Source organism: Salvelinus namaycush, unplaced genomic scaffold, assembly GCF_016432855.1.
Source record: "Salvelinus namaycush isolate Seneca unplaced genomic scaffold, SaNama_1.0 Scaffold1224, whole genome shotgun sequence".
Taxonomy (NCBI): Eukaryota; Metazoa; Chordata; class Actinopteri; order Salmoniformes; family Salmonidae; genus Salvelinus; species Salvelinus namaycush.
Window position 1 is genome coordinate 14,898 of NW_024057925.1, and position 22,110 is coordinate 37,007.

At 42.4% G+C, this 22,110-nt stretch overlaps 3 protein-coding genes across 6 annotated transcripts; 1 reads left to right on the top strand and 2 right to left on the bottom strand.

Moving 5' to 3' along the window:
- The first annotated feature begins 2,336 nt into the window (after window positions 1–2,336).
- Window positions 2,337–9,941, top strand: LOC120036164 (gamma-aminobutyric acid type B receptor subunit 2-like). Its single transcript, XM_038982638.1, has 14 exons — window positions 2,337–2,444; window positions 3,126–3,314; window positions 3,512–3,754; window positions 3,870–3,930; window positions 4,012–4,086; window positions 4,193–4,337; window positions 4,517–4,649; window positions 4,750–4,857; window positions 4,975–5,094; window positions 8,004–8,114; window positions 8,207–8,428; window positions 8,615–8,785; window positions 8,935–9,095; window positions 9,567–9,941. Exons 1-14 carry the CDS (start codon window positions 2,337–2,339, stop codon window positions 9,733–9,735), a joined length of 2,016 nt encoding a protein of 671 aa, XP_038838566.1. The 3' UTR covers window positions 9,736–9,941.
- A 1,608-nt stretch (window positions 9,942–11,549) lies between these two features.
- Window positions 11,550–16,052, bottom strand: LOC120036163 (transmembrane protein 116-like). 4 transcript variants are annotated; one of them, XM_038982636.1, is made up of 11 exons: window positions 15,769–16,052; window positions 15,422–15,468; window positions 15,252–15,315; window positions 14,911–15,039; window positions 14,395–14,499; window positions 14,238–14,287; window positions 13,949–14,032; window positions 13,112–13,253; window positions 12,882–13,026; window positions 12,676–12,755; window positions 11,550–12,585 (listed from the first exon to the last, which is right to left on the bottom strand). In XM_038982636.1, the coding sequence occupies exons 1-11, from the start codon at window positions 15,841–15,843 to the stop codon at window positions 12,370–12,372; spliced, it is 1,137 nt and encodes a 378-aa protein (XP_038838564.1). In that variant the 5' UTR covers window positions 15,844–16,052; the 3' UTR covers window positions 11,550–12,369. The 4 variants fall into 4 exon arrangements, with proteins under 4 accessions (XP_038838564.1, XP_038838562.1, XP_038838563.1 ...); XM_038982634.1 differs by having other exon boundaries at window positions 11,550–12,755; XM_038982635.1 differs by lacking the exon at window positions 15,422–15,468 and having other exon boundaries at window positions 11,550–12,755.
- A 2,355-nt stretch (window positions 16,053–18,407) lies between these two features.
- On the bottom strand, window positions 18,408–21,707 carry LOC120036162 (ectonucleotide pyrophosphatase/phosphodiesterase family member 7-like). The gene is made up of 4 exons (XM_038982633.1): window positions 21,470–21,707; window positions 20,296–20,441; window positions 18,777–19,400; window positions 18,408–18,653 (listed from the first exon to the last, which is right to left on the bottom strand). The coding sequence occupies exons 1-4, from the start codon at window positions 21,705–21,707 to the stop codon at window positions 18,408–18,410; spliced, it is 1,254 nt and encodes a 417-aa protein (XP_038838561.1).
- Window positions 21,708–22,110: the final 403 nt, after the last annotated feature.

A 22,110-nucleotide genomic window follows, 5' to 3' on the forward strand; every position in this document is an offset into this window, starting at 1 on the left:
CAACCATTTTACATCACACTGTATTGTAGGCACTGAGCAACCATTTTACATCACACTGTATTGTAGGCACTGAGCAACCATTTTACATCACACTGTATTGTAGGCACTGAGCAACCATTTTACATCACACTGTATTGTAGGCACCGAGCAACCATTTTACATCACACTGTATTGTAGGCACCGAGCAACCGTTTTACATCACACTGTATTGTAGGCACCGAGCAACCATTTTACATCACACTGTATTGTAGGCACCGAGCAACCGTTTTACATCACACTGTATTGTAGGCACCGAGCAACCATTTTACATCGCACTGTATTGTAGGCACCGAGCAACCGTTTTACATCACTGTATTGTAGGCCCCGAGCAACCGTTTTACATCACTGTATTGTAGGCACTAAGCAACCATTTTACATCACACTGTATTGTAGGCACCAAGCAACCATTTTACATCACACTGTATTGTAGGCACCAAGCAACCATTTTACATCACACTGTATTGTAGGCACTGAGCAACCATTTTACATCGCACCAAGCAACCATTTTACATCACACTGTATTGTAGGCACCAAGCAACCATTTTACATCACACTGTATTGTAGGCACCAAGCAACCATTTTACATCACACTGTATTGTAAGCACTGAGCAACCATTTTACATCGCACCAAGCAACCATTTTACATCACACTGTATTTTAGGCACTGAGCAACCGTTTTACATCACATTGTATTGTAGGCACTGAGCAACCATTTTACATCACACTGTATTGTAGGCACCAAGCAACCATTTTACATCACACTGTATTGTAAGCACTGAGCAACCATTTTACATCGCACCAAGCAACCATTTTACATCACACTGTATTTTAGGCACTGAGCAACCATTTTACATCACATTGTATTGTAGGCACTGAGCAACCGTTTTACAACGCACCAAGCAACTGTTTTACATCACACTGTATTGTAGGCACTGAGCAACCGTTTTACATCACACTGTATTGTAGGCACCGAGCAACCGTTTTACATCACACTGTATTGTAAGCACCAAGCAACCATTTTACATCGCACCAAGCAACTGTTTTACATCACACTGTATTGTAGGCACCGAGCAACCGTTTTACATCACACTGTATTGTAGGCACCGAGCAACCGTTTTACATCACACTGTATTGTAGGCACCGAGCAACCGTTTTACATCACACTGTATTGTAGGCACCAAGCAACCATTTTACATCACACTGTATTGTAGGCACCAAGCAACCATTTTACATCACACTGTATTGTAGGCACCAAGCAACCATTTTACATCACACTGTATTGTAGGCACCGAGCAACCGTTTTACATCACACTGTATTGTAGGCACCAAGCAACCATTTTACATCACACTGTATTGTAGGCACCGAGCAACCGTTTTACATCACACTGTATTGTAGGCACCAAGCAACCGTTTTACATCACACTGTATTGTTTATCACAATAGAGCATGTTATTTAATAGGTGACATACATGCAAATCACACAATTGCTGGTACTTCAAATAATGATATAGTGCTCTTCAAGCCTAACATTATTGCACATTCAATATTCCAGCTGTCTTTCGCTGCAACAACGCCTGTTTCAGATGATGAGAAAAAATAGGCACCAAGCAACCGTTTTACATCACACTGTATTGTAGGCACTGAGCAACCATTTTACATCACACTGTATTGTAGGCACCAAGCAACCATTTTACATCACACTGTATTGTAGGCACCAAGCAACCATTTTACATCACACTGTATTGTAGGCACCAAGCAACCATTTTACATCACACTGTATTGTAGGCACCAAGCAACCATTTTACATCACACTGTATTGTAGGCACCAAGCAACCATTTTACATCACACTGTATTGTAGGCACCAAGCAACCATTTTACATCACACTGTATTGTAGGCACTGAGCAACCATTTTACATCGCACCAAGCAACCATTTTACATCACACTGTATTGTAGGCACCAAGCAACCATTTTACATCACACTGTATTGTAAGCACTGAGCAACCATTTTACATCGCACCAAGCAACCATTTTACATCACACTGTATTTTAGGCACTGAGCAACCATTTTACATCACATTGTATTGTAGGCGCCAAGCATCCATTTTACATCACACTGTATTGTAGGCACCAAGCAACCATTTTACATCACACTGTATTGTAAGCAACCTGGTACTTCAAATAATGATATAGTGCTCTTCAAGCCTAACATTATTGCACATTCAATATTCCAGCTGTCTTTCGCTGCAACAACGCCTGTTTCAGGTGATGAGAAAAAATATCCCAACTTCTTCCGAATGGTCACCTCAGACAACACAGTCAATCAGGCTGTTGTGAAGATCCTACAGAACTACAGGTGGAGACGTGTAGGGATGCTGACCCAGGATGTACAGAGGATCTCAGAGGTACCACTGACCTTGGTAACGCTTTCAGTCACATGCCTGTTTGGTGTTCAATGTAGCTGTTATCGCCATTTACAAGTAGGGATACAAGGGTATCAGGCATTAGCCTATCGATTAAGACTGCTGACAACAATGCTGTCTTATTGTATGAATTCTAAAGTCTATATTGTCCTGTCCTTGAAAGATAAGGAGTGATCTGGCTAAACAACTGAGCAAGGCTGATGTTATGGTTGCTGTAACTGAAAGCCTGTCCACTGACCCATGTGTCAATGTAAAGATATTGAAGGTGAGTAATATGCCCAAATCATCTTTACTTACAAAGTTAGAATTTGGCACTGAATTGCATCATTTCAGAAAATTGCAGATGCATCCTCAACGTGTCAATCTGTAGCTTCTGCCTCTTCTTTGTTTTGTATCATGTCCCTTTCGACAGGATATGGATGTAAGGATCATTATTGGGTTGTTTGACGAGAATTCAGCCTCCAAAGTGTTTTGCTGTGTGAGTACATAACCAGAAAACCAACATTAAAATGTGATGCGATGCAACACAATGCCATCATTAATGATTAGCACTTGTTTGAGACAAAGATTAATAGCAGTTTAACAGCGCATTCATCATACAATTACTTTTGAATGATCTGTATGATAACCATTTGTCTTTGTAATTACCATATAACCTTCTAGGCTTACAGCCTGAACATGTTTGGTGGGAGGTATCAGTGGATCCTCCCTGGCGGTTACCAGGGGAGCTGGTGGGAGGAGGCCAACTCCTCCCACTGTGCTTCAAACAACCTGCTGACCGCAATGGAAGGCTACATCACTGTGGACTTCACACACCTCAGTAACAGACAGATAAAAGGCATCTCAGGAAGGGTAGGTACTGAGGTTTTCAGCAAGGGACAACATATTCTGTCGATACTGTACCATGCTCTCTCCAATGGATAACTTGTGTTTATAACAAAACATTTGGACGTAATGTTGAAAACATTAAACGGTGTATTTGCAGTGTAGCAAAAGTAATGCAAGAGCATTAAGAGAAGTTAAACAAGCACCTTTGTGTTTCTGTTTAGACCCCACAAGAGTATGACGAGACTTACAACAGAGAGCTGCTGCAGAGAGGGTTGGTTGCCAGCAAGTTCCATGGGTTTGCCTATGATGGAGTTTGGGTGATGGTGAAAGCATTGACCAGGGTCATTGAGTCTGTAAGACACAGAGAGAGATATGACATCCACCGGAACTTCACAGTCAGCTACAAGGAGATTGGACAAATGGTCCTGGATTCCATGAAGGAGATTTGCTTTGAGGGTGTAACTGTAAGTTAGCATGACTGTTGTGTTAACATTCCATTTTAGATAGATCATTGCTCCAGAAGACTAAAGATAAGATGTGCTTTACAAATCTTGTTGTCAAATTGAGTTTCTTTTTTAGGGTCAAGTTCTGTTCAGAAATGGTAAACGCATGGGAACTATTAAATTAAGCCAATTTCAAGGTAAACATTACAGATGTGTATTTCCATGAATTTAGAGAACATTCTTTGTGAAATATTTATCAACTGCTTGTGTTTCCACAGAGGACCGGGAGGTTAAGATAGGCCAGTATAATGCTGAAGAATTAGAACTCATCAACCACTTAATCAAGTTTCAAGGTAGGTGGCCACACTATTAGGACAAGGCATTAAGAAAGTTGATGACACCTCAAGCATAAAAAAAGGACATTTTCAACAACAAAAAACATTTTTGTGCCTTTCATAGGCATGGAGCCGCCTAAAGACCGGACACAGTCCCAGCGGTGGGATGTCAGTGTTCCCCTCTACATCATCTTGTTATCCACCACTGGCCTGGCCATGCTCATGGCACTCTCCTTCCTCTTCTTCCACATCAAGCATCACAACCATTGGTATGATCATTATTCCAAGCATCGTGTATTGGCTTGTAATTGAACTAGATACTTTTTGAGGTAGCTTTCATCGAAACACAAGGTTGTTCTCTTTCGTTGTTATCCAGTTTTCTTACTCACATGCTCTGCTCAGACAAGGCTGCCCGTTAAAAGATCTCAATATTTTGTTTTTCCCATAGGGTCATGAAGAAGTCCAGTCCGTCCATGAACTACCTCATTATCCTGGGTACAGTGCTGGCCTGTACCTCCGTCTTCCTCTATGGGCTGGATGGATCCCTTGTGACTGACAAAGTGTTTGTTACGCTTTGCCCTGTCAGTACACATGAGCTTAAACATCTAAACATTTTTGTGATGAGGGAACCCCTTGTTTCAAGGGATGCACATTGTTTCACTGTGTTTCCTCTTGTCACAGATTCGCACATGGATTCTTTCTGTAGGATACACCACAACTTTTGGGACATTGTTTGCAAAAACTTGGAGGGTCTGGACAATTGTCAAAAATAAGGAGATCATTGAAAAGGTCAACTCAAAGTTCAAAAGATCAAGTTAAAGAAACTCAGAAAAGTACAGGCCTCTTAATCGCCATCTCTCCTGTGTAGTATTTAATACTCATCCTCCCCCTCTGTTCTTTCTTCAGATTAATAAGGATGACCTATGGATAATTGTCGGGGGAATGCTGCTAATCGATCTGTGTCTGTTAACCTACTGGCAGATGGTGGATCCACTCAGGCGAACAGTGGAAGAGTTCAGCCTAGAGGTAACACTTTAATTACATGTTCTTATTTTAACCTTGGTCTTGCTCTATAGTCTTATCTTTTGTTGTGTAGGGGATGCGGACGTTGTTCAAGTTAGCCTTTCAATTTTAACAGCGTTTTTGATTAGCTTGTTGTTAATTTCCCCCGGTATTGTTGTGCCAGTCATGCTCCTTTTTTCTAATGTCCTCTTTGTAATGGCATGTTTATTTACTATTGTATTCTATTTCTTACTCTTTAACAGTCCTTGGTAGTCTTGAAAGGAGCAAATAAAATGTATTGTTAGATCCAGATCCTATTAGACGAACAGTGGAAGAGTTCAGCTCGGAGGGTTAATCACTCAGACAGGTCATGTATTGGCCAAGGTGGTACTTCAGTACCATCAGCACACATGCTTTTAAGTTAAAAGGTGTCTAAATGTGTATGCTGCTCATAGGAAGTATCATTACATTTAGTTAACTGGTTATCCAATCATTCTGCCCACCTCCACAACATATCCATCCATATTGGCCAACCTCTTTAGACCTGAGACACCATCATACTACACTGCAAATCTCACCACCCATCAGTTGAATCTCCTCTGTTCGAAGCTAAAGATCAACCGCAGTACACTGTGTTGGAATGCACACTATCATGGGCTTTGTTTACAGTAATGAGATTATCTGGTTTTACTGTCGATCATCCACAGATTACAGTAAATGGTGTGTAGGGTTAACCTCTGGTCTGGAGTCGACCATGTGGTAGTAGTAAATGGCTCTGGTCTGGAGTCGACCGTGTGGTGGTAGTGAATGGCTCTGGTCTGGAGTCGACCGTGTGGTGGTAGTAGTGAATGGCTCTGGTCTGGAGTCGACCGTGTGGTAGTAGTAAATGGCTCTGGTCTGGAGTCGACCGTGTGGTAGTAGTAAATGGCTCTGGTCTGGAGTCGACCGTGTGGTGGTAGTAGTGAATGGCTCTGGTCTGGAGTCGACCGTGTGGTAGTAGTAAATGGCTCTGGTCTGGAGTCGACCGTGTGGTGGTAGTAGTGAATGGCTCTGGTCTGGAGTCGACCGTGTGGTGGTAGTGAATGGCTCTGGTCTGGAGTCGACCGTGTGGTGGTAGTAGTGAATGGCTCTGGTCTGGAGTCGACCGTGTGGTAGTAGTAAATGGCTCTGGTCTGGAGTCGACCGTGTGGTAGTAGTAAATGGCTCTGGTCTGGAGTCGACCGTGTGGTTGTAGTGAATGGCTCTGGTCTGGAGTCGACCGTGTGGTTGTAGTGAATGGCTCTGGTCTGGAGTCGACCATGTGGTTGTAGTAAATGGCTCTGGTCTGGAGTCGACCGTGTGGTAGTAGTGAATGGCTCTGGTCTGGAGTCGACCGTGTGGTTGTAGTGAATGGCTCTGGTCTGGAGTCGACCGTGTGGTTGTAGTGAATGGCTCTGGTCTGGAGTCGACCGTGTGGTGGTAGTGAATGGCTCTGGTCTGGAGTCGACCGTGTGGTGGTAGTAAATGGCTCTGGTCTGGAGTCGACCGTGTGGTGGTAGTGAATGGCTCTGGTCTGGAGTCGACCGTGTGGTGGTAGTAGGGAATGGCTCTGGTCTGGAGTCGACCGTGTGGTTTCAGTGAATGGCTCTGGTCTGGAGTCGACCGTGTGGTTTCAGTGAATGGCTCTGGTCTGGAGTCGACCGTGTGGTGGTAGTAGTGAATGGCTCTGGTCTGGAGTCGACCGTGTGGTGGTAGTGAATGGCCCTGGTCTGGAGTGGACCGTGTGGTTTCAGTGAATGGCTCTGGTCTGGAGTCGACCGTGTGGTAGTAGTGAATGGCTCTGGTCTGGAGTCGACCGTGTGGTTTCAGTGAATGGCTCTGGTCTGGAGTCGACCGTGTGGTGGTAGTGAATGGCTCTGGTCTGGAGTCGACCGTGTGGTGGTAGTAGTGAATGGCTCTGGTCTGGAGTCGACCGTGTGGTGGTAGTAGTGAATGGCTCTGGTCTGGAGTCGACCGTGTGGTGGTAGTGAATGGCTCTGGTCTGGAGTCGACCGTGTGGTAGTAGTAGTGAATGGCTCTGGTCTGGAGTCGACCGTGTGGTAGTAGTAGTGAATGGCTCTGGTCTGGAGTCGACCGTGTGGTGGTAGTAGTGAATGGCTCTGGTCTGGAGTCGACCGTGTGGTAGTAGTGAATGGCTCTGGTCTGGAGTCGACCGTGTGGTGGTAGTGAATGGCTCTGGTCTGGAGTCGACCGTGTGGTTGTAGTGAATGGCTGTGGTCTGGAGTCGACCGTGTGGTGGTAGTGAATGGCTCTGGTCTGGAGTCGACCGTGTGGTAGTAGTGAATGGCTCTGGTCTGGAGTCGACCGTGTGGTAGTAGTGAATGGCTCTGGTCTGGAGTCGACCGTGTGGTAGTAGTGAATGGCTCTGGTCTGGAGTCGACCGTGTGGTGGTTGTAGTGAATGGCTCTGGTCTGGAGTCGACCGTGTGGTGGTTGTAGTGAATGGCTCTGGTCTGGAGTCGACCGTGTGGTGGTAGTGAATGGCTCTGGTCTGGAGTCGACCGTGTGGTGGTAGTAGTGAATGGCTCTGGTCTGGAGTCGACCGTGTGGTTTCAGTGAATGGCTCTGGTCTGGAGTCGACCGTGTGGTGGTAGTGAATGGCTCTGGTCTGGAGTCGACCGTGTGGTTGTAGTGAATGGCTCTGGTCTGGAGTCGACCGTGTGGTGGTAGTGAATGGCTCTGGTCTGGAGTCGACCGTGTGGTTGTAGTGAATGGCTGTGGTCTGGAGTCGACCGTGTGGTGGTAGTGAATGGCTCTGGTCTGGAGTCGACCGTGTGGTGGTAGTAGTGAATGGCTCTGGTCTGTTGTCGACCGTGTGGTAGAGTAGTAGTAAATGTGAACCTCAGAGGGAGATCAAAAATATTAAAATAGTCTTCCCTTTTTGTGGTGTTTCAGACTGATCCTGGTGGTGAAGACGTTAATACAAGGCACTTCCTGGACCACTGTGAAAGTACAAACATGACTAAATGGCTCGCCATTGTATATGGCTACAAAGGGCTTCTAATGGTGAGAGAAATTGCCAGAACCATGTTCAACACCCAGGATCCTTTTCAAACAAAGCTGATAATCTAGCTGATGGTTTTCCATATTTTCTTTAGTTTCTTGGATGTTTCCTGGCCTTGAGAACAAGGCATGCACATATCCATCTCCTCGATGACAGCAAGTACACAAGGCTGAGCATGTACCACGTGACCATCATGTCTATCATTGGAGCATCAGGGTGCTTCCTGACCCAGTATAACCCTAATGTGCAGCTCTTCATGGCTTTGGTGGTCATCTCCTGCTGTACCTGCACCCTGTGTCTGGTGTTCCTGCCCAAGGTGTCACCTGCCACATCTCTGAAACCTCCTCTTGTATACATGTTGAGCTCTCATGTTCAAATATCTCAATGTTCTCGTTTTACTTCCATTTCTCAGTGTATATTGTTTACAAATTGGTGTAGATGATGTTGGATGTAAACACTCGTCTTGAAAAATATAATTGAATGCTTCTGTCTTGTATCCTAGCTTGTAAAAATCAGAGACAATCCCAACCAAGTGGATCCAACTAGCTGGTTACAATGTGATCTTAACAAGGAGGATTCTGAGACCTCCAGTTCCTCTAGCAGTCTCAATCAGTGCAGATCTCTTGAAAGCCTGCGGACTGAAAACCAGCAGCTCCGGAGGAGAATCACAGAGGTGAGTTCTGACCCCTTGTCTTGAGTCTAAACAGTTCACAGAACTTTAACCGTTGTAGGTTGAATGCCCATCTGTTGTGGAGCTAATAATCATTAATGCCATTTCAGATGGTGGAACTTTGGGAATTAACATAGAAATGGTCTTTGCAGATTGGTGACCAGTTGGAGGATGTCGCCATGCAAGTACTAGAGGAAGAGCTGAGTCCTCCCAGTCGACAGGGCCATGAAGTGACACTGAGAGCCCAGGTGTGCTCTGAGGATGTGCCCAGGATGAACAGGGAACTCTTTGATGACATCAACTCACCTGAACAGTACAGGAAAATATATTACTCTGATACTAAAAAATACATTATGCAATACAAATATTTTCTATACTTTCTATATATACACTGAGTATACAAAACATTATGAACATGTGCTCTTTCCATGACATAGACTAACCAGGTGAATCCATGTGAAAACTATGATCCTTTATTATATTGTTAAATGGTCCACCACCCAAAGGACATCCAGCCAACTTGAAACAACTGTGGAATAGCATTGGAGTCAATATGGGCCAGCATCCCTGTGGACCGCTTTCGACACCTTGTAGTCCATGCCTCAACGAATTGAGGCTCTTCTGAGGGCAAAGGGGGGGGGGGGGGGGGGGTGCGCAACTCAATATTAGGAAGATGTATCTAATGTTTTGTACACTCAGTGTATATTTAAGTACATTTTTTATAGAAATATCTACTGTATATATTTAGAAATGAAACGTCCTACACACTTGTTTTCCTTTGCAGCGTCCAACGAAGACTTTCCGTGCAGCTGCCAATTCTTCACCACGCCTACATGCCAGCCGTTGGGGGAATGACTGCCAGCTGTTCCAGCCTTCTGAGAAGTCCCGATGTCCCCAGTGCCCAACAGAGACAGATGCCACCATCGCATCGGGTCATGGTCACCGGGCTGTGACTGTATTTCCCTCTACAGTGAGTGACAATACGCTGGAAAAATTACAATATTCATTGAACTGCCTCTGGTTCGACTGGCAGCTGGAAGTCAAATGACCTTCCTTTACCTTGACTGCCATAGCGTCATTCACATCTGAAGTCATGTTCACGTCCAGACAAGTTCCAGATACATGTGGTGCTGACAAAAGTTTTGTGTGGTAAATTACAATAGCTGCTTTCTTTATAGATTTTTAGTTGATTGATTGCAGTGCAACTCATAGAAATGGTCTCCTGATGGAAAAACAATAAAACATGTTGTCCGTTCCCCCTGTTTCCCAACATGGGAGTATCCTGTATTGCAGCAGGATACTGGCAGTGACTGTATTTGCACTCTTGGTAACTGCTCTGTGCTGTGGTATTGCTCTCTGGTACTGCTCTCTGGTACTGCCCTGTTATGTTGTCACTCTGGGAATTTCCTGGTTTGCTAAAGCCCAGGAATGAACTTTAAACTGTGTTCCAAGGCAGAAGTTAACCCTTTACGGCAGTCAAATAAATCATTGATTGTCTTTCCAAACATTGCCTCTGTCCTGGAGAAAACAACATCTTGTCTATGTCTAAGCAAAAACAAGTTTATGTCATCAGTCTTTCAAAGATGATGAATAATCGGTTTGAGAGTATAACCTTTAAATGTGCATATTTGTAAAAAAAAAATACAAAAAAATCTATATATAAGTAAAGGTGCTACAACTATTTTGCAATCCACTGTTGTGTGCCAGACAGTACTTTCTATTTGACGAGAATGTGCTGCAATAACAAAAAAGGGAGGAGTGTCTCAACTTGGGGTTTATAAAAAGGTAAATCTATCTCACTGCACAAAGTGTATTAGGTATCCACAACATCCTTGGAAAAAGGATCCTGCCATGTTCTCCATCAGAACCGCATTCATCCTGCCAGCTCTTCTGGCCCTTTTGGTTGGAAATGTGGAATCCTCTTTCAGTGGTGGTAAGTTTGAACAACTATTTTGTAGAAATATCTATAAATATAGTGATATGTTGTTCATGTGTTATTATAACATTTCTCATAGGTGGTGGAGGATCCTACAATTATGACATATCTAAAATGTCTGACCTGAGGAAGCTGTACAACTCCAAGGTGTATGAAGCGGACAGAATGAGGAGACCCCTTGAAGGCATGTCTTTTCAGGTGGGGGTTCTCAGCCACTCAGGAGTCAGGTGAGTAACATCATATTATGTATGATATGCGTATGATATTTATAAAATAAACCCACAAAAGTCAGTTGTTTGTTACTGCATATCTAGCAACATCCTGTTTATTATTTAAGAAATGGCCTAAACTATCCGCTATATCTAATCCTTCGTTGTTGATCCAGAGTGACTTTGGCTGATGGCTCCCAGTGGCTTGTCCATAAAGGGGATGGATTTGGCATCAGCACTCAGACTGTAGTGGTGGCTGCTCGCCACATGAGTCGAGACTGGAAGGCAAGTAATCAATCAGCTTTCTTTCATAAGCCATTTTTATTGAAATGACTCTGTAGTGGCAAATACATAGTCGTTCAGATTAAAACAATGTTTTTCAAAAAACTTTTTGCAGAAAGTTGAAACCAAAAACTTTAGAGGAAGTAAGACGGTCTCCGATTTCGTCAAAGCTGGAGGCACTGACTACAGCCTCATCTTTGATAACTGCCATGATGCAGCTGGTCGGATGTGGGAGTGAAACAATATTTGATTGTTTTGATGAGGCTGCAGCAGTTACTATATTGTAGCTGCACTGCCCATTTCATATTGATGGATTGAGTTGAACAGAAATAAAGGCCAATGCATTGACAGACCGGAAATTCACATTCTTTTCATTCAGTGTCATTTGCATCTCAGGGGGAAAAAAGTGTATGTTGTGGTGATGTATTTATCCCGTTGTCATGCCTGTCACATTTTATGCAAGGCAATAATTGCCCCCTTTGATAGAAAAAGTTTAGAATTGAACTCAAGGAGTGAGCATAAACTTACAGTAACATTTCTGTGACCAAGCCCATGCAGGGTGAAAACTAAACATTGCACACACTTGCGTATCTACGACCATCACACAACACCACGGGCCAAACTCGTACGTCAAGCAGCATCTCTGTGAATGGAGTGCCTTTGTTCCATCAAGATGAAAAGTGACAGGCTGCTGCGCACTGTTTTCCACACGGTTGGGCTCAATCAGGGCCCCTCTAAATCAAAGACATGCCAGTCAGTTACAAAGCCTTTCACAAATATCCTCGGCTGTCCCCAACTACTGTGGGAAATTCTAAACACTAATGTAGAGACAATGTTTGCACGACCGATGCAGTCAAAACAAGTGAGGGAGGGAGTGACTCTGATGAAAGTACAGAGCTCTCAGATCCTGTTTCAGAGCTGCTCTTCCTCTCGTTGTAAATTCCCTGGTTCTTCCTTTTTTTCTTTACAGCAGTTCAGCCTCTGTCTGGTTTGACCCTGCTGTCCCTTGTGTACAGCCTTGGGTATTCTTGCTTCATTGGTAGAACAGGTGCTTCCCAAGGTACTGTCCCCAAGATTCAAAACCAAACCGTCACTCTCCCAGTCTGGCACAAAAGGCTGTGTTTAATTTCTTTTGCCAGTTTCACAACCGCCATAGTACGTTAATGTGGTGTCGGGAGAATACCAGATCCTTCTATATCATCTGGTTTGGGGGATGGTGTTGACCATAGAGTTTTATAGCCTTTCTTCTGAGATCTCAGAAGTGGCGTCTGGGTGTCCATGTCCCTTAGAGCATCTTTGCTAGCTGACCGAAAGTGTGTCTGTGTCCAGCCGTACACCACACAGTTCAGAAGGCCTTGAGAGGATGAGGTGAAGGCCTGGGATGAGGATGAGAAAGTAGAAATTAAGCCATGGACTGAGGTTGCACACGTCTTGGATGTAGGTTTCAGAGCAGCTGGCAGTTTTACCTGTAAGATGTAGAGAATGACGCCCACAACTCCCTCCACTGATTTGGGGTTGTACAGAATCATGGCTGCCAGGAAGACTGCTGAAATGAAAAGGTAAATAAGGCAATATATCAAAAAGGAGAATGTGTTTTTCAGCTGCTAGAAATTATTTAGCAAGCCCGGGGGGGCCCTAGGATTCTGAGCTGGGTGAACAGTACTGTAGTTACCTGGGCCCCAACAGAAGAAGAAGACAGAGGGGTAGAGGAGCAGGTGTCGGTCCAGAACACGAAGCGACGCCCACTGCCTGTCGCCTAGGAAACCACTAGAACTCACATAACGTCTGTAAACAGTGCGGGCTTTTCCCATGAGCACCTGGCGTAGACAAAAGACGTGTGAAGCCAAGATACGTTTGAGTAAAATAAAAATAAGATGGTAACCATGGGATAGGCTGACTCACCACAATGCCAACAAAGGTGAGGAGGAACACTGCCAGGAAGACAGCAATACTGTACATGTGTACCAGGTGGCAAGCTGAGTCCACCACCATCTTGCTCAAGTCAGTGGACATGAAGAGTGCCTCCGTGTGCATTAGAAGGCACCTAATATGCAGGGAGAGGGACATTAGTCAAACCGTTATGCACCTCAAATCAACAAGAGATATGTATAAAAAAACAAACATTTAAAGATGACAATTAAATCATATTAATTGGCCAAACATTTAGCACGGAAGTGCCTGATATGAATTCTGATTGCCTTACTAAAACCCATTAAAGATGACAATTAAATCATATTAATTGGCCAAACATTTAGCACGGAAGTGCCTGATATGAATTCTGATTGCCTTACTAAAACCCATTAAAGATGACAATTAAATCATATTAATTGACCAAACATTTAGCACGGAAGTGCCTGATATGAATTCTGATTGCCTTACTAAAACCCATTAAAGATGACAATTAAATCATATTAATTGACCAAACATTTAGCACGGAAGTGCCTGATATGAATTCTGATTGCCTTACTAAAACCCATTAAAGATGACAATTAAATCATATTAATTGGCCAAACATTTAGCACGGAAGTGCCTGATATGAATTCTGATTGCCTTACTAAAACCCATTAAAGATGACAATTAAATCATATTAATTGGCCAAACATTTAGCACGGAAGTGCCTGATATGAATTCTGATTGCCTTACTAAAACCGCTAACCTTATTGACACACTATTATCTCTATCCCAAAGGAAACTCTCTCCATGATAATGTTCCTACTTTGATGCATGCTACAGACCTACTTGTAAGGCTGGCTGAGGTTTGTGTAACAGTGGTCCATGTTTCCTGTTACAAACACTGGCAGCATCAGCAGCACGGGGAGGACACTGGGAGGAGAAACGGGGACAGGACATTTAGCATACTCCCTCTATTGGATGCATAATGACATCTACTGAACTTTAAATAGGTCAAGCATATACTAGGCCGTCATTGTAAATAAGAATTTGTTCTTAACTGACTTGCCTAGTTAAATAAAGGTTAAATAAATAAAGGTAAATGAAATACTCTTTCTGTGAAATAGTCCATGCTTACCATGACAGGACTGCAGCAATCTTGCTGAAGCTTCTCAGTTTGGTGGCGCACTTCAACAAAACAGAGGCCAGACTTTAACCAAACAGTTGAATATGGGGAAATACAGACAACCAAATGTGTCAGACATCAAAACGATAATTTGTCAGGTAGCACCTACTTGGGCTGGGTATCCATGAAGGCTACTGTAGAATCTGTTATTTAGCCCAGAGTACAGGGTCCATACATAGTTCAATGTGTAGAAGAACGAGGTCATATACAGCATCTGTTAAAAGACAGGGGTTCTCCGTCAGTGGTCACCATGAATCAATCAACATTTACTTCTATTTTAGTGGTGAGAAGAGTGGTATGCCGTGTCAATGGAATGGTGTTCCCTTTCTGCGTATCCATGGAGATTAGATATCTAGGACCATCATTGGTTTTGTTGTAGGGTTATATATCATGTTCCCTTTTGGTACAGAATATTCCAGTGCACAAGTACAAGGGAAATGGGTCAGCCACATCCAGACTCCTTTGTCCCGATCTAACAGAATTGAAGAGGCGTCAAATTGGGCTAGATTTGCTGCTCTACTTCATTTGGGCCGGATCTAGATCGGCCTTGGTCATCTATTTCTCAGAGTGAAACATTAAGTCAATTCTTACTGTAAATGAATGGATTATATGTCTGTGTACATACCTGTTCAACGATGTGTAGGTTGTAGCAGGTCACATGGCTATCACAGTCCTGGGTGAACAGTACTGCTCCTATCAGCCAGCTGACTGCCAGCAGCAAGTCTGTCACACTCAGTAAGAACAATGGCTGGATCTGCAGAGGAGGTAGTATTGGGCATTGTTTTGGAGTCTAAAGCAGTCGTGGTATTGTAGATAGGTTAATAATATTGTTATTATTAACAAAAACAACAGATTGGATTTATATAGTGCCTTTCTACCAACTAAGGTAGGGTATAATATATGCTTAAATGCAGAAACAATATAAACCAACTGTAGAGGGGATCATCTGTCGGGTTTGTAACTAACCTCAGGTGTCCTTATAAGGTGTTGGAAAGTTGCATAAACAAGTATGGAACCTGAACCGACAATGCTGCAAACAAGAACAGAAAACCCATTGGGAAGAGCTCTTCATTTGACCTGTGTGATCACCAGATTGTACAATTACAAAGAGGTTGTAAATGCTGCGCCCTGCATACCTTAGCACTGCCATAATCATCTGGATCCATCTGACTGCAAAGTACACCTTTACATGGGAAAGGTGTTGATTATAAAGCAAAACAGTCACTATCCCTACCTGCAGAGGGCGAGGCAGATCCTATAACACTACTCTGGTCAATTGCGGAGAATAATCTCATCCACTTTCTACAGTGCGAGAGGGTGGTCCCACCCCCCAAAAGCCATGCTGCAGACGCATGTGGCAACGATGTAGCTACAACTAAGAAATACACATTGCTGTACACTGTACAGTAGTTTAAATACAGGACAACTACAAATGAATAATCACAATACTTAATACTTAACACACTACTTGTAAATGACTTACAACAGTCCAGTCCTCAGGCGTTGTTGTGTTTTGCTCCGTGTTGTTTGAGACATCTTGCAAGACGAAATTTAACATTTTTCTTTATTCTAAGACTTAACTCAATTGTAGAATATATATATGTCGTTCCCAAAACATTCAGCCATAGTTTAAAACAACAGAGACTAGTTGTGATTTAGGCTGAGTAACCTAGACACGCACGGATCCAAAACTGAAGTAGTTGTACAGCAGTTTAACGTCACGTAGAATGCAGGGCGCGCTCACTCTCCATTTGACCTAACCGGTTAATGCTTCGTCACATGACCGCAACAAGTGTAGCCACTCATCATGGCTGGTTTCATAATCTTATCATTTCCATTAGGCAATAGCTCAAAGCCTATTCACCCTTGTTGTTTTAAATTCAAGTCACCACTTAACCCTGCAATAACCTTGGCCATGACAAAAATAAACGGCATCGATGTGAAAAATATACACTGATTGTACAAAACACGAAGAACAGGTGCGCCTAGCGCAGCTACCACCATACCCCGTTCAAAGGCACTCAATATTTTGTCCTGCACATTCACCCTCTGAATGACACACACACAATCCATGTCTCCATTATCTCAAGGTTTAAAATCCTTCTTTAACCTGTCTCCTCCCCTTCATCTACACTGATTTGAAGTGGATTTAACAAGTGACATCAATAAGGGATCATAGCTTTCACCTGTATTCACCTGGTCAGACTGTAATTGAAAGAGCAGTCAGAGTGCAGTATAACTGCAGTTATACCACGGGTATGACAAAACATTTATTTTTACTGTTCTAATTCCATTGGTAACAAGTTTATAATAGCAATAAGGTACCTCAGGGGTTTGTGGTATATGGCCAATATACCATGGCTAAGAGCTGTGTCCAGGTCGTGCGTTAGAACAGCCCTTAGCCATGGTATATTGGCCATATACCACACCCCCTCGTGCCTTTTGCTTAATTAGAGTGCAGTTATTCTGCAATTACTATGTCCAAAATACCACAGTTAACTGCAGTTACTACACTTTTACTGCAGTTTCAAAACTGCAATTTGTTTTTGTAAGGGAGGCTTTCATAATATTTAGTATGAAATAAAGGGCAAACAGGGAGATTATTTACACATGTACCTTTTATATTTCCTCCATCTGTGTTTTCAGATTAGTCTGTTCTGTAACATTTCCATTTGTTGGAATATGTATATACAGTTGGGGCGGCAGGTAGCCTAGTGTTTAGAGCGTGGGGCCAATAACCGAAAGGTTGCTAGATTTAATCCCCGAGCTGACAAGGTAAAAATCTGTCTAACTGCCCCTAAACAAGGCAGTTAACCCACTGTACCTAGGCCGTCGTTGTAAATGAGAATTTGTTCTTAAAATAATTTGTTCTTAACTGACTTGCCTAGTTAAATATTGGTTAAATTTATTTAAAAAAATGATATCCCCAGCTGGCTGCAGGTGGTAATAACACCTTAGATCCAAATCCTGTTTCCTGGTAAACATTTTATTTTTAAACCTGCAATACTCATTCATCATGCACGTTTATTAAAGCATAATAACAAATAAATATATAGTCGGAACAATTATTTAAATAAAATATGACTCCAAATAAAATCTGACATTTAGAATGAAAGTATCGGTATCAGGCTACTTGAAACTCCTGAACCATCAGTGGGCAGGTGTCATTATTAAATGTAGGTTCTAGACAAAGTTATTTGAGCCAATGCTGACTGGTTTGATTATTAAACATACACTCAGTTGGCAGTTTGTTAGGTACACCACCCCGTTCCCAAAAATGGTTAGCTTCTACAGACAGTGTGTCACGTGGCTGTGGCTTGCTATACGCTGAGTGTCCAAAACATTAAGAATACCTGCTCTTTCCATGACATAGACATGCAACTCAATATTAGGAAGGTGTTCTTAATGTTTTGTACACAGTGTATGAAGCAGGCTTGAACTTTAAAATGGGCAAAACGAGTGACTTAAGCGACTTTGAGCATGGTATGTATGATCGTCGATTCCAGGCGCGCCGATTCCAGTGTCTCAGAAACGTCCGGCCTCCTGGGCTTATTATGCACGACAGTGTCTAGGATTTACCAAGAATGGTGCGACAAACAAAAAACATCCGATCAGCGGCAGTCCTATTGGCGAAAACAGATCGTTGTTGAGAGTTCGAAGGAGAACGGCAAGAATTGTGCAAGCTACAAACAGGCAAATAACGGCGCAGTAAACTGGGAACTGAGTGTATAATACAATCAGATGGATATTGTTGTGAAATCATAGTGAATGTGATCCTCCTTAAAAATATCTGTTGGAGTTTTGGTTATGATTGATTCAACTATGCAATTGTTTTCATTTAACGAACATTACGGAAAATAACCGACATCATAAATAACTACATGACAAATAAAATGTAGACAAATATCGATGCCAAAACACCAAGGGACATATGATGTCTTCTCCCACCTGTGTAGAGAAGAATGGTGCCATTAGTTATGTGATATAACCATGTGTCATGTCAGTCTTGATAATTATCTTATACAAGAAGCATCATCAGTGGAGCACACATTAAGGTTGATATCGTCCTGTATTACAATTCATTCATAGACACTGTCATGCATTTTGATACTAAAATGCTTTCTAGGAGAAGCTCACAGCCGTACCGTTCTGAACCAGCATGCCCTCAGTGACAGATAGGGAGCCATTGTTAGGGGCTGGATCTATCTGCAGCAGCTTGCACATTAGAGGGTAGATGTGGACACTGTCAAAGGGCTCGGACAGATAACTCTTCTTGAAATCTGGTCCAAAAGCACGGAAGATGGTCTTCATGTCCATTTCGTCCATGTGGAATCCATGATCTCCTTTGTTTACGTAGACGATCAACCGCTGTTGAAATTACATGCATATCATAATTGTTTTTATTTTTTTAATCTGTGATATTTTTACTTGACTATTTTTTACTTTATACATAGTATATGAAGTGTCTTTAAAGTTAATACCAGTAACTACCGAGTTTAAGTTGAAACCTAGATCAGCAATGACAATAATAGGCTGCATTCTGTCATTCTTGGACAAATGAAAGTTCTCTGGCATATCTTCCTTCTTGTAGACTGTGAGGTTTGGGGCCTTCATGAGAGCATCATAAACCTGCTGTTCCTTTCCTTTCTTCGGTGTGATCATTCCAAACCCACCGTAGTCAAGGAGCTCAAAATAAACCAAGTTGAAGAAATTCAGGTATTTAGAGAGGATTATCTCATCTACAAGAGGTCTTTTTTTAACGGTGGTCATGCCATGGTCAGAGGTGATGATGATGTTCAAGTTGTCTGTCAAACCATCTCGCTGGATGGCCTCCCTCAGGTATCCGATGGTGCGGTCAATCTGCTTTATTATGGTTTTCCTGTCAGGATGGTCTGGTCCTTTGGCATGGCCCACGTTGTCAGGCTCTCCATAGTACAGAGTCACAAAGTCAAAATCTTCTTTGGTGAACCAGCTCAAAACAGTGTCAATATTCTGATGCCATTCTGTTTCGTTATCATCTTGTTGACCTGTTTCCTCAACCACCGCCCGGTTTACACTTTGACCACTGTAGTTGGCTCCTCCTCCTGGAAAGAAAAAGGAACCTGTCTTCAGGCCCTGAAAGAGAAAAGGTATGTTTGCTTGTTACGTCCGTCGTTAAATGAAGACCAAGGTGCAGCGTGGTAGGCGTACATTTTCTTTCATATAAATGTTCCACCAAAAAAACAATAAACAACTCAACGAACGTAAAGCTAGGAGTGCAACACCTGCAACATAAAAAGACAAGATCCCACAACTGAAGGTGGGAAAAAGGGCTGCCTAAGTATGATCCCCAATCAGAGACAGCTGCCTCTGATTGGGAACCATACTCGGCCAACAAAGAAATATAAACATAGATTTCCCACCCTAGTCACACCCTGACCTACCAAATAGAGAATTAAAAGGATCTCTAAGGTCAGGACGTGACAATGCTTGTATGTATGCTTCTAATTACAGGGTGTAGTAGGGGTCTTAACTTTCATCAGAGCTACTTCATTCACGTAAAAATAATCAAGTCAAATCAAACTTTATTTGTCACATGCGCCGAATACAACAAGTGTAGACCTTACCGTGAAATGCTTACTTACAAGCTCTTAACCAACAGTGTAGTTCAAGAAGAGTTTAAGAAAATATTTACCAAATAAACTAATGTAAAAAATTCTATAAATTATAAAAACACAATAACATAACAATAACAAGCGTATATACAGGAGGTACCAGTACCGAGTCAGTGTGCAGGGGTACAGGTTAGTTGAGGTAATTTGTACATGTAGGTAGGGGTGAAGTGACTATGCATAGATAATAAACAGCGAGTAGCAGCAGTGTACAAAACAAATGGGGGGGGGGTCATTGTAATAGTCTGACAGTGGTTTCTGTAGCTGTCAGTAGGAGGACTGTAAGCTAAATCTGCATATTAGACAAATAACACTTGTGATATTTAATGTCCAGGATCAAATCATGACCAGTTGCTCACCTGGTTCTGTGCTGTAATCCACAACGGTAAGGCTCCATTGTCCCACCACTCAGACCTCTTCAAGGTAGCTTTATGGCCGACTTTCTGATGAGTTGTGGAATTAAACATCATATTATGAACAACTCCATGATCCTCTATCCATCTCCCTGTGAGAGATATGAGAAGAAAATAGAATGATATGTAAATATTTTCTAATGCCAGCAACCTTCCAGTTTGAATTGTCTTTTCATCATGACATTATGATAACAGTATCCAAAACCTCAGTGATGTGTCTTATCAAGGATATCGAAGATGGCATTTACAACTTTAATTGCTGTACTATACTTATTTTTTATCACTGTCATATAAGAGAACATTTAGAAATTGTCTGTAGATTTGTGGGGTTTTCCTGCATTAACAAATGAAAACATAAGGTGATTTCCATTTCTCAGGAATAACTCTCGGGTCAGATTAAAGTGAGGTCAATTGCCCAGAGATAAAGTAAGCAGCACGTTTGAAGAGATTTGTATTTAAATAATTAGGACCCGAAGGATATGTACAGTATGTGCACATATACAGTGTACATTTTATTTATTTAATTTTTATTTGACCTTTTGTTTAATTAGGCAAGTCAGTTAAGAACAAATTCTTATTTTCAATGACGGCCTAGGAACAGTGGGTTAACTGCCTTGTTCAGGGGCAGAACGACATAATAGATTGTCCTAAAAATCTGAAAGAACATTTCATTTACATTTTAGTCATTTAGCAGAGATAAGAGCGACTTACAGAGCAATTATGGTTAAATCAAGGGCACATCAACAGATTTTTCACCTAGTCAGCTCTTAACCACTAGGCTACCTGCCACCCAGAACACTGGCAAGTGAGGCTACTTTGTAACGTGAGTGAGATCATGGTCAGGCCTGGGATTTTCTGGGCACATGCCACAAACAAAACTGTTTTTATGAAAGAATTGAAATATTTGACCAAAGAAATCAATTGTCAATAATCCATCTACAGTAGTAGGCTACATTTGACTTCAAAACCAGTTTTGAAACAGTAACCTGGGCCCGTAGTCACATTTTACCCAAGGAAATACTTCTTATTTTGTATTAATATGCACCTGGTTGAGAACTTCAAACAAGCTGCTCAAATGCACGCAACAAGTCAATAGCATTTTGTGACTCTTCTGCCTTACCAGTTATGGTGGTAAAATGAGATGGGGACGTCATGGTGATAGCCGGAGGGGTGATGTACTTTGCCTTCACTCCATCTTCCACTAACTTGTCCATGTGAGGGGTGTCTACGTCTTGATCATAGTCCCATCGGAAACCATCAAAGGAGATCACTAGCAACTTGTTGTGTGTCCCCTTGTTCAATGGTTTGCACTCTACACTGAGAAAAACTGCCATTCCCAAGTACAAATCCAACCACATCTTGATGTCTTGGCTTGTCTGCACTAACTAATCCTGTTGAGCTTGATGGATGTCGTTTATAGTCATCATTGTGGTCAGGAAGATAACATGTGTTCTGAGTGTTATCTTCAAAGGACAAACCTTGAATGTGCCTTGCTTTAATAGACAGGAGGGGTGTTATCAATTGTTATCTGAAGATAGATTTCACCTAAGATGCCTAGAAATTAGTCTATGGACCCAAGAGTGTCGTTAACCCAAGACTAAGATCTGTCTACTCAGCTACTCAGCATATAGGTAGAGTTATCTTTAGTTGTGGGTGAAGTAATGGGTCAGGTAGGACCCTGTAATGATGCTCTAAACAGCATGCCAGAGCCCTGAGGTTAAACAAGGTATTTGACAGCCTCTACTTCTATGCCTTGTACCT

Coding starts and splice junctions, on each gene's coding strand:
- LOC120036164 (XM_038982638.1), top strand. CDS start 2,337: ATGGTCACCTCAGACAACACAGTCAATCAGGCTGTTGTGAAGATCCTA. Junction 8,429..8,614: donor GTCTGGTGTTCCTGCCCAAG/GTGTCACCTGCC, acceptor CTTGTATCCTAG/CTTGTAAAAATCAGAGACAA. Junction 8,786..8,934: donor TCCGGAGGAGAATCACAGAG/GTGAGTTCTGAC, acceptor TGGTCTTTGCAG/ATTGGTGACCAGTTGGAGGA.
- LOC120036162 (XM_038982633.1), bottom strand. CDS start 21,707: ATGTGGTTGGATTTGTACTTGGGAATGGCAGTTTTTCTCAGTGTAGAG. Junction 19,401..20,295: donor GGATTACAGCACAGAACCAG/GTGAGCAACTGG, acceptor TTTCTCTTTCAG/GGCCTGAAGACAGGTTCCTT. Junction 18,654..18,776: donor TAGGTTTCAACTTAAACTCG/GTAGTTACTGGT, acceptor TAATTTCAACAG/CGGTTGATCGTCTACGTAAA.
- LOC120036163 (XM_038982634.1), bottom strand. CDS start 15,843: ATGTTAAATTTCGTCTTGCAAGATGTCTCAAACAACACGGAGCAAAAC. Junction 15,040..15,251: donor ACCTTATAAGGACACCTGAG/GTTAGTTACAAA, acceptor CCTCCTCTGCAG/ATCCAGCCATTGTTCTTACT. Junction 13,254..13,948: donor AACCTCAGCCAGCCTTACAA/GTAGGTCTGTAG, acceptor CCTGCATATTAG/GTGCCTTCTAATGCACACGG.